Source organism: Stigmatopora nigra, unplaced genomic scaffold (genome assembly GCF_051989575.1).
Source record: "Stigmatopora nigra isolate UIUO_SnigA unplaced genomic scaffold, RoL_Snig_1.1 HiC_scaffold_25, whole genome shotgun sequence".
Classification (NCBI taxonomy): Eukaryota; Metazoa; Chordata; class Actinopteri; order Syngnathiformes; family Syngnathidae; genus Stigmatopora; species Stigmatopora nigra.
Genome location: NW_027551604.1, coordinates 1923648 through 1940753, shown reverse-complemented (window position 1 = coordinate 1940753; position 17106 = coordinate 1923648). Strand labels below are relative to the sequence as shown.

The 17106-nt window shown below is 35.5% G+C and overlaps 1 protein-coding gene across 1 annotated transcript in view; it reads right to left on the bottom strand.

Annotated features, from left to right (window-relative positions):
- Positions 1-17106, bottom strand: part of kcnq1.2 (potassium voltage-gated channel, KQT-like subfamily, member 1.2) — a 113220-nt gene that overhangs the window by 28859 nt on the left and 67255 nt on the right. The window contains exons 16-19 of the mRNA XM_077711220.1: positions 17017-17092; positions 14445-14539; positions 13216-13256; positions 11580-11641 (exon numbers count right to left, since the gene is read on the bottom strand). Of these exons, the coding sequence (XP_077567346.1) occupies positions 11580-11641; positions 13216-13256; positions 14445-14539; positions 17017-17092 (274 nt within the window). The remainder of the gene's footprint in view (positions 1-11579; positions 11642-13215; positions 13257-14444; positions 14540-17016; positions 17093-17106) is intronic.

Genomic DNA, 17106 nt, shown 5'->3' with positions numbered 1-17106 from the left:
TATATAAGGCGCACTGTATTATAAGGTGCAGTGTATTATAAGGTGCACTGTATTATAAGGCGCACTGTATTATAAGGCGCACCCTCAATGAATGACATTTTTCCATATATAAGGCGCACTGAATTATAAGGCGCACCCTCAATGAATGACATTTTTTCCATATATAAGGTGCACTGTATTATAAGGTGCACTGTATTATAAGGCGCACCCTCAATGACAGCATTTTTTTCATATATAAGGCGCACTGTATTATAAGGCGCACTGTATTATAAGGTGCACTGTATTATAAGGCGCACTGTATTATAAGAGGCACTCTCAATGAATGACATTTTTTCCTTATTTAAGGCGCACTGTATTATAAGGAGCACTGCATTATAAGGCGCACTGTATTATAAGGCGCACTGTATTATAAGGTGCACTGTATTATAAGGCGCACTGTATTATAAGGCACACTGTATTATAAGGCGCACTGTATTATAAGGCGCACTGTCTATTTTGGAGGAAATTTAAGACTTTGAAGTGCGCCTTATAGTGGTGAAAATAGGGCAATTGCTATTGACTTCCAGGTATGAAGCACTCGCTCACTACTTTACAGTCACCTCTAGAGCCAGCCATTGTTGATGTATTGGATTTTTTTGGATAAAATCTTGCAGTGGGGGAGGAGCTATATGATGGAAGATGTTGTAAACTAAGATGGCATCTGCATATTTAACAGTATTGAGTATTCAGTTCAGGCATTTGTGTTTTTTTAATATCAGACAGTGGTGTTTTTCGTTTTTGGTTTTCTGTTTTTTTCCATATATAAGGCGCACTGTATTATAAGGCACACTGTCTATTTTGGAGGAATGTAAAGACTTTTAAGAGCGCCTTATAGTCGTGAAAATATGGTATGTTAGTACACACTCAAACACTCCGTTAAGCTTCTCTCCAAATATTGATGAAACATACTGCCGAGACATGGTTTTGCCAAGTGGGGGAAATGTAGTGGAGCATGGTGCTAGAGTTCTTATCATAAGAGCGTTGGTCTTGTTAACTAGAGGTCGTGAGTTCAATTCTTTGTACGGGTGGTCTAAGATTATTGCTAGAGTTCTATTTCAGGATTAGATATCATACCTGGCAACCTGGGCCTGGAGGGGGGGGGGGGGGGGGTGCTTTTACAGCTGACTTAGACAAACAAAACACTTGATAAGAAGCGTCTCTAGGAGGGAGTATATTAATTCCGGAGGGCTAACTTGTTTTTAAAGAGCCCACAGACTAGATGCTCGGACATTTGGTCCCCGGTCAAATGGTTTACTGTTGAAAGCAGCTATCAAAATTATATTCATGAGAGAGTTTAATATCTAAGTACTGTTTGATATCTAAGTACTGTTTGATATCTAAGTACTGTTTAATACCTAAGTACTGTTTGATATTGAAGTACTGTTTCGTATCTAAGTACTGTTTAATATTGAAGTACTGTTTGATATCTAAGTACTGTTAAATATCTAAGTACTGTTAAATATCTAAGTACTGTTTTATATCTAAGTACTGTTTGATATCTAAGTACTGTTTAATATCCAAGTACTGATCAATATCTAAGTACTGTTTGATATCCAAGTACTGTTTGAAATCTAAGTACAATTTAATTTCTAAGTACTATTGAATATCTAAGTACTGTTTAATATCCAAGTACTGTTCAATATCTTAGTACAGTTTAATATTTAAGTACGGTTTAATATCTAAGTACTGTTTAATATCCAAGTACTCTTTAATATGTAAGTACTCTTTAATATCTAAGTACTCTTTAATATCAAAGTACTCTTTAATATCAAAGTACTCTTTAATATCCAAGTACTGTGTAATAACCAAGTACTGATTAATATCTAAGTACTGTTTAATATCTAAGTACAGTTCAATATGTAAGTACTGTTTGATATCTAAGTACTGTTTGATATCTAAGTACTGTTTAATATCATAATACTGTTTAATATCGAAGTACTGTTTAATATCTAAGTACTGTTCAATATCTATATACTGTTTAATATCTAAACACATTTGACTGGCAACCAAAAGACCAGCGACCAAACACATCCGATCACGGCGGACTTCAGATGGACCCTCACTGAAGACCCTCTAACCCCAAAAGTATCTCCGTCGTCCCCCAATCCCACAATACTTTGCCAGTTTCACGTCCATGAGAAGATAAAACCTAGCCTATCTTATCACAAAAACCTTATCACACAGATTCCAGCCTCTCCTGGACAGACCTCCTCCTGGTGTGAACGAGGAGGAGATAGGACTCAACAGTCATGGTGCCCTTCCTCATCTCATCTACCTCCTCCTCCTCCTCTTCCTCCCTCCCGGGCTTAGACAGTTTATCTGCCGGGCTTATCGGACCGAGTAGAGCGCAGACACGGCCGTCCGTCCTCCCACTTCCTCGCCGCTGACTCACGGACGGGATGTGTCAAGATCACCCTGGCTGTCTCACCTCTTATCTGGCGCCCTCTCATAACATCTTCAACCAGGGTATCCAAGGTTTTTCCCTTGGAGGGTCCCTGACATACTTTTAATCATTAAATAGTACGCTAAAATAATAAGAAAAAGCCTTATATCAGTACAAAATCAAATCTTTCAATGTATTACTGTATTTTCTCGCATATAAGCCGCGTCTGGGTATAAGCCACACCCTTAAAATAGCCTAAAAATCGATGAATTTGACAATTTCTCGCGTATAAGCCCCCCCTGATTCACAATTTTCACCTTCATATTGATGGTTTTAATAGGGAGTACAAATGTGTTACTTTGAAGGGAAAATCTTTAAAAAAAATCATTGCACATTATTTGGGTCAATATCATAAGGAAGTTAAATTTAATAAAGGAAGTCATGTGAGCAGTACAACCAGGAAGTGTGTCAGTAGAGATCTAGTTTTGAGCAATGGCAGGCAAAGTGAGTTTTTTCATGTTTTATGCAAAATATGGTTTATTTTTTTCTTGAATTTCATTCATAGACATCAAAATGAATTTAATTTAGAGTTTTATCTGTTTATCTTTTCTCTATTTTGGAATAAATGACCGTATCGGCCATATTGTTTTGCTTTAGGGCGTTTCATCTTGATACTTTGCAGTTTTGGGCATGTTAAGTCTAATTTATGCGCATATAAGCCGCACCCTCGATTCTTTTTTTGACAAATACGGCGGGAAAAGTGTTACAAATCTGGTCAAAGTTAAACTACTACTGTGCATCCCCCCCCCCCCCCCCCACACACACACACACACACAAATGTTTTATTGCCTTGGCCACACTGGACCGCTAACATACTCCCCCGCACACCAGTTCATTTTCAGCACCGAGGTGCGAGTGCATAAGGGAGGTTACAACACGGTCAACAAAATGAGTTACGTGTTTTATGGGGTTGCCAATGTTTTTAGCCAATGCGCATTTTTCAGCCGCCAAATTCTCGCCTTCATGCTACACTGAAAAAAGGTGTAAAACATGCCAAAACGTGGGTGGAAAAAGACAAATGCCATAACGCAAGACAATGTGGCCGATACGGTCATTTATTGTAAAAAATAGGAAATAGAAAAAGATAAAAATACAAAAGTATATATATTTTGACGTCTATGAATGAAATCCAAGAAAAAAAATTAACCATATTTTGTATAAAACATGAAAAAACTCACTTGTGCCTGCCATTGCTTGAAATTTGACCACTACTGACACACTTCCTGGTTGTACTGCTCACATGACTTCCTTGTTCAATTTAATTTCCTTATGATATTGACCCAAATAATGTGCAATGATTTTTTTAAAGATTTTCCCTTCAAAGTAAGACATTTGTACTCCCTATTAAAACCATGAATATGGAGGTGAAAATTGTGAATCAGGGGGCGGCTTATATGCGACAAATTGTCAAATTCAACAATTTTAAGGCAATTTTAAGGCATTTTTTAACTAATATGCGAGAAAATACAGTAAATATTCCTCATTTAAACGAACATATGCTGGATTTTAATACAAAAACCGGCAAGTCTGGAAAATTCCGATGATCGGCAGGCCACAAAAAATGGCTGCCAAAGGCCCTGCATGCTAACTACATAGCTCCCCATGTCTGCTTGTATGCTAGCATAGCCTAACAGACTCAATACCTAACAAGAAGAGAACAAACAAAGTTGTGATTGTGGTCTATGTCCAAAAATCTATTCTGATAAAGATGTACAGGCCACAAAAATGGCTGCTGAAGGCCCTGCTTGCTAACTACGTAGCGCCCAGTGTCTGCTCTTATGCTAGCATAGACTAACAGACCCGATACCCAACAATAAGAGAACAAACAAAGTTGGGATCATGGTCTATGTCCAAAAATCACTTCTAATAATGATATAAAGGCCACAAAAAATGGCTACCGAAGGCCCTTCTTGCTAACTACGTAGCTCCCAGTGTCTGCTACTATGCTAACATAGCCAAACAGACCTGATACCTAACAATAAGAGAACAAACAAAGTTGGGATCATGGTCTATGTACAAAAATCAATTCTAATAATGATATACAGGCCACAAAAATGGCCGCTAAAGGCCCGCGAACCAGACCTTGAACCTGGGACTGAGTTACGCTACGAGATATAGAGCGAGAGAAGGCCCAGACGTGCAGACTAGCCGTCTCTGGCTTGTGGGAATGTGGTAAAGACACAGTAGTGGGCAAGGGCTCTGAAATTAGAGAGTGGCGTTAAGGGAAGGGAGCCGAAGCCAAAGGCCATCTGGGAGCTGCCCTGGCGTGATTTACTGCGAGGCCGCACGCTAGCTAACGCTAACGGGTACGTATCGACGGTGGAGAACCCACAGATGTGTGACAAAGACCAGGTCTACAAGGCATACTCGCCAGATCTAGAAAAACGCATGTTTTCGGGCATGTCAAAAAAAACAAGCTAGCATACGAGGTCTTCATCACTTTGGGTGAAGACATGGTAATTGTATAGCATTTTGTTTGTATACATGAAGTGAGAGACAAGTGGTGACCTGATTTAGAAAGAATAGGGACATATGAAGGACACTCCCAGGATAGAATTACATGGCTATTTAGAGAAAGCAGGTCGGCTAGCTGCAATGCTAAAGTACAATGATGCTCATTGATGAGCTAAAAACAAGCATTTATGGTGGGGTTTTCTGATTTAAGGAGCAGATTTGAACACACATTTAAGTACTATAAAACACATAGGTACTATCAAACACATTTAAGTACTATTAAACACATTTAATTACTGCTAAACACATCCAAGTACTATTAAACACATCCAAGTACTATTAAACACATCCAAGTACTATTAAACACATCCAATTACTATTAAACACATCCAATTACTATTAAACATATTTTAAGTACTATTAAACACATTTTAATTACTATTAAACACATTTTAAGTACTATTAAACACATTTTAAGTACTATTAAACACATTCAGGTACTATCAAACACATCCAAGTACTATCAAACACATCCAAGTACTATCAAACACATCCAAGTACTATCAAACACATCCAAGTACTCTCAAACACATCCAAGTACTCTCAAACACATCCAAGTACTATTAAACACATCTAAGTACTATTAAACACTACACTATTTAACACATTTCAGTAGTATTAAACACATTTTAGTACTATTAAACACATTTTAGTACTATTAAACACATTTTAGTACTATTAAACACATTTAAGTACTATTAAACCACTAGTTATTTATTACTTTGTTAATTAATGTAAAATTACAACAAATAAAAATGTTTTTCCAATCCAATATACTGTTTTTAATGTTATTTTCATATTGTTAGAACAAATTAATTAGTTTTTACTTCATTCCTACAAGAACCAATCATTTGAGTTACGAGTAAATTCAACATACAAGCCCAGTCTTGGACTGAATTAAGCTCATATCTCAAGGTACCACTGTATTTTAATGACTCCCATCAATACACAAAGAAGAATTCAACCACTCTTGGTCATTCTTCAGTTTACGCCAACTTCCACCAACATTAATTTCATGCGCGATTGCGTCAAGGCCGCTTACTCGCTCCAGAGGGCGCTAGTAAGGACAATAACCACCGTTGTCCACATAGAAGCGGAACAACGGTTAGAAACCCGTTCATTGCCAAACTTGAGCAGACACAAAAACAACAAAGCAAAGCGTCACAGCAGCACAAAACTCCGGAAAAGTTAAAAAAACGATTTCCAATCTGGACAAACAAGAGGAAGTGCAAAATGGTGGTGATGCAGAGGGTCAAGTCTAGACATTGCCAGGAAGGTTTTGTTGTACCAGGGTCAAAGCAGAGTCCTGATACTATGTGGGTTCCAGGATTTTTTGTGTATGTGTGTGTGTGTATGTTTCCTTTGCCAAGTTTCCTCTCTTTGTTTAGAGCGGTCTGGTTGGTTTGGATCCCCCGCTGAGCATGCTATGGCTAAATACACATACCGTATTTTCACCACTATAAGGCGCACTTAATAGTCTTACATTTTCTCCAAAATAGACAGTGCGCCTTATAATCAAGTGCGCCTTATATATGGAAAAAACGGAAAACCAAAAACGAAAAACCACCACTGTCGGATATTTAAAAAAACACAAACGCCTGAACTCAAACAATACTGTTAAATATGCAGATGCCATCTTAGTTTACAACATCTTCCATCATATAGCTCCTCCCCCACTGCAAGATTTTAGACCAAAAAATCCAAAACATCAACAATGGCTGGCTCTAGAGGTGACTGTAAAGTAGTGAGTGCTTCATAGCTGGAAGTCAATAGCAATTACCGTATTTTCACCACTATAAGGCGCACTTAAAAGTCTTACATTTTCTCCAAAATAGACAGTGCGCCTTATAATCCAGTGCGCCTTATATATGGAAAAAACAGAAAACCAAAAACGAAAAACCACCACTGTCGGATATTTAAAAAACACAAGCGCCTGAACTGAGTACTCAATACCTTTAAATATGCAGTTTCCATCATTGTTTACAACATCTTCCATCATATAGCTCCTCCCCCACTGCAAGATTTTATACAAAAAAATCCAAAACATCAACAATGGCACTCCATTTCCACCCTCCACCCAAAACAACTCACAATCAGCAGACCCTTGGCGAGAACAATTAACAAACATACACTATTTGTCCTCAAGTATTCACTGAGCAATAAATACGTCATGTTTACGATTCCCACTGTTTACTACAGCCTTGTAGCAAAGCCTGGCGCCACATTTGAACAAACACACGTACATACGGCGTTAAAGTCTTGATTCTAGAACTGAGAGACCCTAAATGCCTTACAGATGGACTCCTAACAAACAACAACCACTCCTCAAGTATTCCCAATATTTGGCCTCGCCGTAATTTACAGCATACTCGCCTAATTGAGACGCCATTAAGGTCATGGCGCGCATTCTTGGGCCCTAGTGTTGAATTTACGAGGGTTGTACTGTACAGTATGTTAAGCTACTTCTCAGCATCAGGTTTTTCGTTTTTTTTTTTTTTAATATACACAGTCAGTGTTATTTATAGTCCATGTAATGTACATAGAAACACATATTTAACTGACTATGCTAATTGTATGATTCTATGAATAGGACTAATTTTGGCTGTACTAATTAATTAAATAAAATTTAAATAAAATAACTTATTTAGTCACATAGGGCACACTTAAAAGTCTGTACTTGTTAACTTTACTTTGTACTTTATACTTTTTACTTTACTTTGTACTTTATACCTTTTACTTTACTTTGTACTTTATACTTTTTACTTTACTTTGTACATTATACTTTTTACTTTACTTTGTACTTTATACTTTTTATTTTACACATTTTACTTTCTTAGTACTTTATACTTTTGACATTACACATTTTATTTTACTTAGTACTTTATGCATTTTACTTTACTTTGTACCTCATTCTTGTTAACTTTACTTTGTACTTTTTACTTTACTTTGAACTTTATACTTTTTACTTTACTTTGTACTTTATACTTTTTATCTTACACATCTTACTTTCTTAGTACTTTATACTTTTGACATTACACATTTTACTTTACTTAGTACTTTATGCATTTTACTTTACTTTGTACCTCATTCTTGTTAACTTTACTTTGTACCTCATACTTGTTAACTTTACTTTGTACTTTTTACTTTAGTTTGTACTTTATACATTTTACTTTAGTTTGTACTTTATACATTTTACTTTACTTTGTATTTCATACTTTTTACTTTAATGATTAGTATTAAGAAATATTAAAATGTCACTTAAAAAAAGATAGAGGGGCTATAAAACACCAAAAACAAATAAGTGTGGACACAGCTACTGACACTGGCTTCCACGTGACGGCACCATCTTGGGGAAAAGAAAAAAAATACAAAATACCAACAAAAAATATGTTTTCCTTTACTTTGTACTTTATACTTTATTTTATACTTTATACTTTTTACTTTACATATTTTACTTTACTTAGTATTTTATATGTTTTACTTTACTTAGTACTTTATACATTTTACTTTACTTTGTACCTTATACTTGTTAACTTTACTTTTTACTTTACTTTGTACTTTATACTTTTTACTGTATACTTTTTACTGTATACTCTTTACTGTACTTTTTACTTTATACTTTTTACTTTATACTTTATACTTTATACTTTATACTTTTTACTTTTTACTTTTTACTTTATACTTTTTACTTTATACTTTTTACTTTATACTTTTTACTTTATACTTTTTACTTTATACTTTATACTTTTTACTTTATACTTTTTACTTTTTACTCTATACTTTTTACTCTATACTTTTTACTCTATACTTTTTACTCTATACTTTTTACTCTATACTTTTTACTCTATACTTTTTACTCTATACTTTTTACTTCATTTTGTACTTTATTTTGTACTTTATACTTTTTACTTTAATGATTAGTTTGAAGAAATATGAAAATGTCATTTAAAAAACAATAGAGGGGCTGTAAAATACCAAAAACCAAATAAGAGTGGACACAGCTACTGCCACTGGCTTCCCCGTGCTGGCGCCATCTTGGGGTAAAAAAAAACATTACTGGGACAACGTCGGCGGGCCAGATTAAAAAGCCTAACGGGCCATATGTAGCCCGCGGGCCGTAGTTTGCCCATACTACACTAACCAGTTTCTAACCGTGAATCCTTCATTCTACGGGACCTTCGTCTTTTTACGGCTCCTTTTGTACAATTTGACGCCGCCGACATTTACCGGCGCTGACGTGGGCGCCGTGCGTGAAGCTCGGAAACGCTGGCAACTATTTGAACTGGTCGCCGGGGGCATTTTTCACCGAATACTCGCCACGGAAAGATAACAGTCCACCCGTCACTACCGTCATCCATCTTTGTTTCCAAGCCGCTACTGGAGAATTCAACCTGGAGAGCGTTGGGTCGGGCACGTCTACGATTAATCAACTTCCCTTATTGGTCTTTGTCCGAAAGGTGATAAATCATTGGTCCATCCTTGTTCCGGACACACAATGGCGGAGCGCCTCCTTCCGCCTATAAAATATAAATTCATCTAGGACGCTGACACCCCGACATAAAGCCCACCGAGAGTAGTTTGCATCTGGCTGAAAAGTTGCCAAGTTTTTGTGGGTCTTGACACTGAGTTTGATTTATGTAATAAGGGACAGCACATAGTAAGGGACTTATTAATATTCATGTTCATTAACATATATATATTTAAGTGTGTAAAGGTTGTAGATGAGGGATAATTTGTATCTTTAGTACTTTGTCCAGGTTGAAGGTTAACGAGGAAACATACACACACACACATAGGCAAGTAACACAGGGTGCTCGGACTTTTGGTCACCAGTCTTTTGGTCGCAGGTCTTTTGATGACAGAGAGTTTACTGTTGAAAGCAGCTCTCAAAATTATATTCATGAGAGAGAGTTTCAAATCTAAGAGAGAAAATTTAATATTTAAGAGAGAGTTTAATATTTAAGAGAGAGTTTAATATCTAAGTACTGTTTAATATCTAAGTACTGTTTAATATCTAAGTACTGTTTAATATCTAAGTACTGTTTAATATCTAAGTACTGTTGAAAACAGTAAATATTTAGATATTAAACTCTCTCATGAATATAATTTTGAGAGCTGGTTTCAACAGTACTTAGATATTAAACAGCACTTAGATATTAGACAGTACTTAGATATTAAACAGTACTTAAATATTAAACAGTACTTAAATATTAAACAGTACTTAGATATTAAACAGTACTTGATATTAAACAGTACTTAAATATTAAACAGTACTTGATATTAAACAGTACTTGATATTAAACAGTACTTAGATATTAAACAGTACTTAGATATTAAACAGTACTTGATATTAAACAGTACTTGATATTAAACAGTACTTGATATTAAACAGTACTTAGATATTAAACAGTACTTAAATATTAAACAGTACTTAGATATTAAACAGTACTTGATATTAAACAGTACTTAGATATTAAACAGTACTTAGATATTAAACAGTACTTAAATATTAAACAGTACTTAAATATTAAACAGTACTTAAATATTAAACAGTACTTAGATATTAAACAGTACTTGATATTAAACAGTACTTGATATTAAACAGTACTTGATATTAAACAGTACTTAGATATTAAACAGTACTCAGATATTAAACAGTACTCAGATATTAAACAGTACTCAGATATTAAACAGTACTTAGATATTAAACTTTCTCTCATTAATATAATTTTGAGAGCTGCTTTCAACAGTAAACTCGCTCAAAATTTAGCAAAAGAATAAAAACACTGCTGGCCTTCTAAATCTGTCACTAACTTTTGCCATATGTCAAAATGTCAGATTCAGATGTGCGTGAGTGTGTGTTTGAAACTCAAATAAAGTCAAGGCTCTTCTGAATATGACATATATTGCAATCATAACATGGCCAGAAAAATCGAACTACAACTCACCAAGATGGCTAAAGGACTGCAGTCTTAAAAACTACAAATCATTAAAAACCATCACTTGAAACACTATCAAATTTTCTAAACATGCTTCATACAAGTCAAAAAACATTATCCAACTAGCATTGCTAACCTAAACACACATTTTAGCAAACCACACAACCATCGTCCATCCGTGACCCGAAAACAAACAACCATTTTCATGCCCGAACGACACACTTTGCAACCCTATCATTTGTCCGTTGAAAACAACAAAACAAAAGCGGCGCAAAGCACGCACCGGTTCAACGAGTACGATTCCCAGATTTGGAAAACTAGCAACGAACCACAAAACTACAAACATTTATCAGAAAAGTATCACAACTTCAGCCACCCAAAACGATAAAACTGATAAAAAACAGAATAAATTTGAGCAAATAGTAAATAAATATCAAATCTTTTTCAGACCAGATCAATAGAAAAGGAAAAATTCCACTTTCCAAATTTAGTAATCAGATCACAACAATCATTTAAAAACCCTAGACTTAACCCTAGTATTTTTGACCTTGGAACTGCATGTATATTAAATATGGAGGCGCCAAATAAGATGTAATCTGTGAGAGATAAAGCACAGAAAATGCCAAAAAGGGTGCCGTACATACCTTATCTTCTAGACGAATCAGGCGCGCTCCGATTGTAGGGAATTCTTTATCTTCGCCTTTACCTAACAAACAAAAGACAAATGTTGATGTCTGAATATAGCATTTTTAGCATAGCATAGCGTAAAAGAGGTCAAATAAACAAGATTCTGATATCATATTTCGGGTGATGAATATTCGGTATTTGAAGGTTTATAATACTAACGTTGTCAGTGTTGTTTTGGCTAGTTGTAGCATTACGTTTTTTGTAGTTTATCGTGTATTCTATGAAACTACTTCAATATTTGATTGAGGACTCAATCGGGAAAAGGCAAATATTGGAGGACCCACACCTAAAAAAATAAGGGGTATATGTGTGTTAAAGTGGCGGCCCGGGGGCCAAATTTGGCCCACTGTATCATTTTGTGTGGCCCGGGAAAGTAAATGATGAGTGCAGACTTTCTGTTTTAGGATGTATATTAAATTTCCGGATTTTCTCCTTTTTAAATCAAAAATTGACATTTTTTAATCATTTTTTTCAGTTTTTAGTTCAAAAATAATTTTGTAAAATCTAAAAAAAAATATATAAAAAAAGCTAAAATAAACATTGTTTTAGATCTATACAAAATGAAGATTTAGTCCTATTCTGTTTTAGGATAAAATTCAAATGAAGACTATGTATATAAAAATTTCCTCATTTTCTTTTTTAAATCAAAAATTGTAATTATTTAATCAATATTTTCTGTTTTTAGTTCAAAAATAATTTTGTAAAATCTAAACATATATATTAAATTTCCTGATTTTCCCTTTTAAATCAATAATTGTCATATTTTTATCCATTTTTTTCAGTTTTTAGTTCAAAAATCATGTTGTAAAATCTAAAAATCTATATAAAAACACCCTAAAATAAACATTGTTTTAAATCTACAAAAAAATGAATATTCAGGGCTTTTAATCCAGTTCTTTTAATCCATTTATAAAATAAAACAATCTAAATATTACATCAAAAATGGCCCACATAAAATCAAGTTAACGTTAAAGCGGCCCGCCATCTACTTTTAGCTAATTCCTCTCTAAAACACTCAAGTTAGCGATTTCCATAAAAAAATATTTACCCTTGGGAGTTTCGTCTAAATTCCTAGTGAGTGTCCATTTTTACAACATTGACATTTCTCAAAAAACATGTGCAAAAAAGACGATATATATATGACACACGTCATGTTTTGCTTGAATTTCACACAGCTCAAGTGTGCAAAGTCACTTGGCAGTCACACCAGGCGAAGGATTAAGCAGGGCGTCACACTCGGTCCGCCGTTATATTTAGACCAAAAGTGACATGTCCAAAGATTATTTTTTTGAAAAAATAATATGGGCCAAAACCTCCCTGTAAATCCTAACATAATACAGTGTTGTTTTTTTGTGTCTGTGACCAAAATCAAAACACATGTTCACTTGCGCCTGTTTTAAGTCAAACCACTGTAAAAATATGTCAACTACTTTTAGTATTCATCTATTGAGGTTTTTGCTCATTAGGTCATGTTCAGATTGAGTTTATGACATAATTGTCAACTTTGGCTAATTGCTAGCCTTATTAATGATTGCAATTCCCCTTATAAAGTGATAAAAAAAATTATTGGATATTGTATGTGTGTTTGTTTACCTGGAAGGAACATTCCAGGCTTTCCGAGAGTGCCGTCCAACCTGAGAAGGTTAAAAATTTTAAAAAAAATGAGTTGAAAGATGCAAAACTGGCAATAAATGAAACATATGGATATCAGTAACCATAAATCATGAAATAGACATTTCAAAATGGAATGTGCATGTGTGGATTCTTTACTGTTCTGCTTTCCATAATTTTTAAAGCTTCATAGGTCCTGTTTTGCAACATAATATTTTGTGACCAGACGTTTGGTCGCCAGTCTTTTGGTTGCCAGTCTTTTGGTTGCCAGTCTTTTGGTCGCCAGTCTTTTGGTCGCCAGTCTTTTGGTCGCCAGTCTTTTGGTCGCCAGTCTTTTGGTCGCCAGTCTTTTGGTCGCCAGTCTTTTGGTCGCCAGTCTTTTGGTCGCCAGTCTTTTGGTCGCCAGTCTTCTTGGTCGCCAGTCTTCTTGGTCGCCAGTCTTCTTGGTCGCCAGTCTTCTTGGTCGCCAGTCTTCTTGGTCGCCAGTCTTCTTGGTCGCCAGTCTTTTGGTCGCCAGTCTTTTGGTCGCCAGTCTTTTTGGTCGCCAGTCTTTTTGGGCGCCATTCTTTTGGTCGCCAGTCTTTTGGTCGCCAGTCTTTTGGTCGCCAGTCTTTTGGTCGCCAGTCTTTTGGTCGCCAGTCTTTTGGTCGCCAGTCTTTTGGTCGCCAGTCTTTTGGTCGCCAGTCTTTTGGTCGCCAGTCTTTTGGTCGCTGGTCAACAGTACTTAAAAATTAAACTCTCTCTCTCATGAATATAATTTTAAGAGCTGGTTTCAACAGTAAACTCTGTGACCATTTGACCGGGGACCAAAAGACCGGCGACCAAACGTCCGGGCGACCAAACGTCCGGGCGACCAAACGTCCGGCCGACCAAACGTCCGGCCGACCAAACGTCCGGCCGACCAAACGTCCGGCCGACCAAACGTCCGGCCGACCAAACGTCCGGCCGACCAAACGTCCGGCCGACCAAACGTCCGGCCGACCAAACGTCCGGGCGACCAAACGTCCGGGCGACCAAACGTCTGGGCGACCAAACGTCCGGGTGACCAAACGTCCGGGCGACCAAACATCCGGGCGACCAAAAGCCCGGCGACCAAACGTCCGAGCACCTAATATTTTCATGTCATGTTGAATAAAATGCTTACGGCACCAAAATTTAAGAGGATTTTACTGCAGTTTTGATACATTTTTGAAAAAATATATATATTTTACCTTCTCTGCAACTCTTTGATGCGCACCATCATGTTAAGATGTCCTTGCGAGTACTGTTCGATCACATCCCGCACATCGTATGGCTTACGTGCTTGCTGTGGGTCACACACAAAAACACAAAAACACACAAAAACATGAATATAACAAAAGCCATTGTCAACCTGCGCTATTGCCCTGTCCCCAAAAAACCTTTCCCAACCCCCAACGGGTGCAAAGGGTTCATTGTTAACTCTGTTTGTGTACGTGTGTATGTGCATATTTGTATGTGTGTGTGTGTGTGTGTAATTTGACAAGTGCATAGCAATGTAGAAAGCTATCACATTAGCAACATTTCTCAGCTTTATTCAGAGTGACGTGGGTACAACAGGGCATAAGAAACAACCCGGTGAACTCTAGTTTACAGCTGAGATCACTTAGAAGAGCTTTAATTGAAAACATACCCACACACACACCCACATACACAACCACAAAGTTGGCTAAACAGTACACAACAGGTTGTACTCATGCGTTTTATGCTAGGTGCTTGTATTTGTATACTTGGCAACTTGGGCCAATTGGTGCCCTTATTAATGATTGTAATTCCTCTTATGAAGTGATAGTAAAAATAATTTAATAATAATAATAAATCGTAGAAAATGTTTCCCATAGTGGACAGGATTGGATTAATTTTAATTTTTAAAAAAAAAGGGAAAGTAAAAAGCAAAACTCTAAAAATACTTCTGTTGCGCAACTTAGCTTAACATAAATCATATTGTAATTAAATGTCGGTATAGAAATGTTAGTTTAGCCCATTCATAACATTACAGTGATTGCATTAGCTTTAATTTAAAAAAAAGGGAAAGTAAAAAGCAAAACTCAATTTTGAAGGGCTAAATATACTTCTGTTTGGCTACTTAGCTTAACATAGATCATATTGTAATTAAATGCAGGTATGGAAATGTTAGTTTAGCACTTTTATTACCTTGCAGTGATTAGATTAACTTTAATTTAAGAAAAAAAAGGGAAAGAAAAAAACAAAACTCAATTTATAAGGGCTAAAAATGCTTCTGTTGCGCTACTTAGCTTAACATAAGTCATATTGTAATTAAATGCAGGTATAAAACTGTTAACTTAGCACTTTTATAGCCTTGCGATAATTGGATTAACTTTAATTTTTTTAAAAAAAGGGAAAGTAAAAAGCAAAACTCAATTTACAAGGGCTAAAAGTGCTTCTGTTGCGCAACTTAGCTTAACATAAGTCATATTGTAATTAAATGCAGGTATAAAACTGTTAACTTAGCACTTTTACAGCCTTGCGATAATTGGATTAACTTTAATTTTTAAAAAAAGGGAAAGAAAAAAACAAAACTCAATTTACAAGGTCTAAAAATGCTTCTGTTGGGCTACTTAGCTTAACATAAGTCATATTGAAATGAAATGACGGTATAAATCTGTTAACTTAGCACTTTTATAGCCTTGCGATAATTGGATTAACTTTAATTTTTAAAAAAAGGGAAAGAAAAAAACAAAACTCAATTTACAAGGTCTAAAAATGCTTCTGTTGGGCTACTTAGCTTAACATAAGTCATATTGAAATGAAATGACGGTATAAATCTGTTAACTTAGCACTTTTATAGCCTTGCGATAATTGGATTAACTTTAATTTTGAAAAAAAGGGAAAGAAAAAAACAAAACTCAATTTACAAGGTCTAAAAATGCTTCTGTTGGGCTACTTAGCTTAACATAAGTCATATTGAAATGAAATGACGGTATAAATCTGTTAACTTAGCACTTTTATAGCCTTGCGATAATTGGATTAACTTTAATTTTTAAAAAAAGGGAAAGAAAAAAACAAAACTCAATTTACAAGGTCTAAAAATGCTTCTGTTGGGCTACTTAGCTTAACATAAGTCATATTGAAATGAAATGACGGTATAAATCTGTTAACTTAGCACTTTTATAGCCTTGCGATAATTGGATTAACTTTAATTTTGAAAAAAAGGGAAAGAAAAAAACAAAACTCAATTTACAAGGTCTAAAAATGCTTCTGTTGGGCTACTTAGCTTAACATAAGTCATATTGAAATGAAATGACGGTATAAATCTGTTAACTTAGCACTTTTATAGCCTTGCGATAATTGAATTAGCTTTATTTTTTCTAAAAAAGGGAAAGAAAACAGCAAAACTTACTCTATTGTATTAAATTTATAATGATAGCATTTAGCTTAGCATCAGTGACATCAACCATGTTATGTTTTGTTTTGTTTACCAATTATTACCTTTTTACAGGTTGACCGATATTATAAAGCCAAGCAAAAACTGCATAGGGATGATTTTTTTCCCCCACTATAATTTTCATCTTCCTGTTTGCCTTTGTATTTATCGCTAATTATAGTAATTATGTTATTACATATTTGTACCTAACATATCTCAGACAGGTAATTAACACAAGCACAAAAAAGTCACGTGTAAGTGCAGTATTTCAGGCATTTAAATGTGACTAACATCATACAAACCCTGAAAAAATATGCGCATAACATATTGCCATTCCTTCTTATGCAAAATATGTCGTTACTCTCATATATCTTTCGTACCTGGAACTTTTTACGGGCCACAAAGTACTGCATACGACGTAAAACTTTGACGGCAGACCTCTGGGCGTGAGACAACCTGTCAAACAAAAG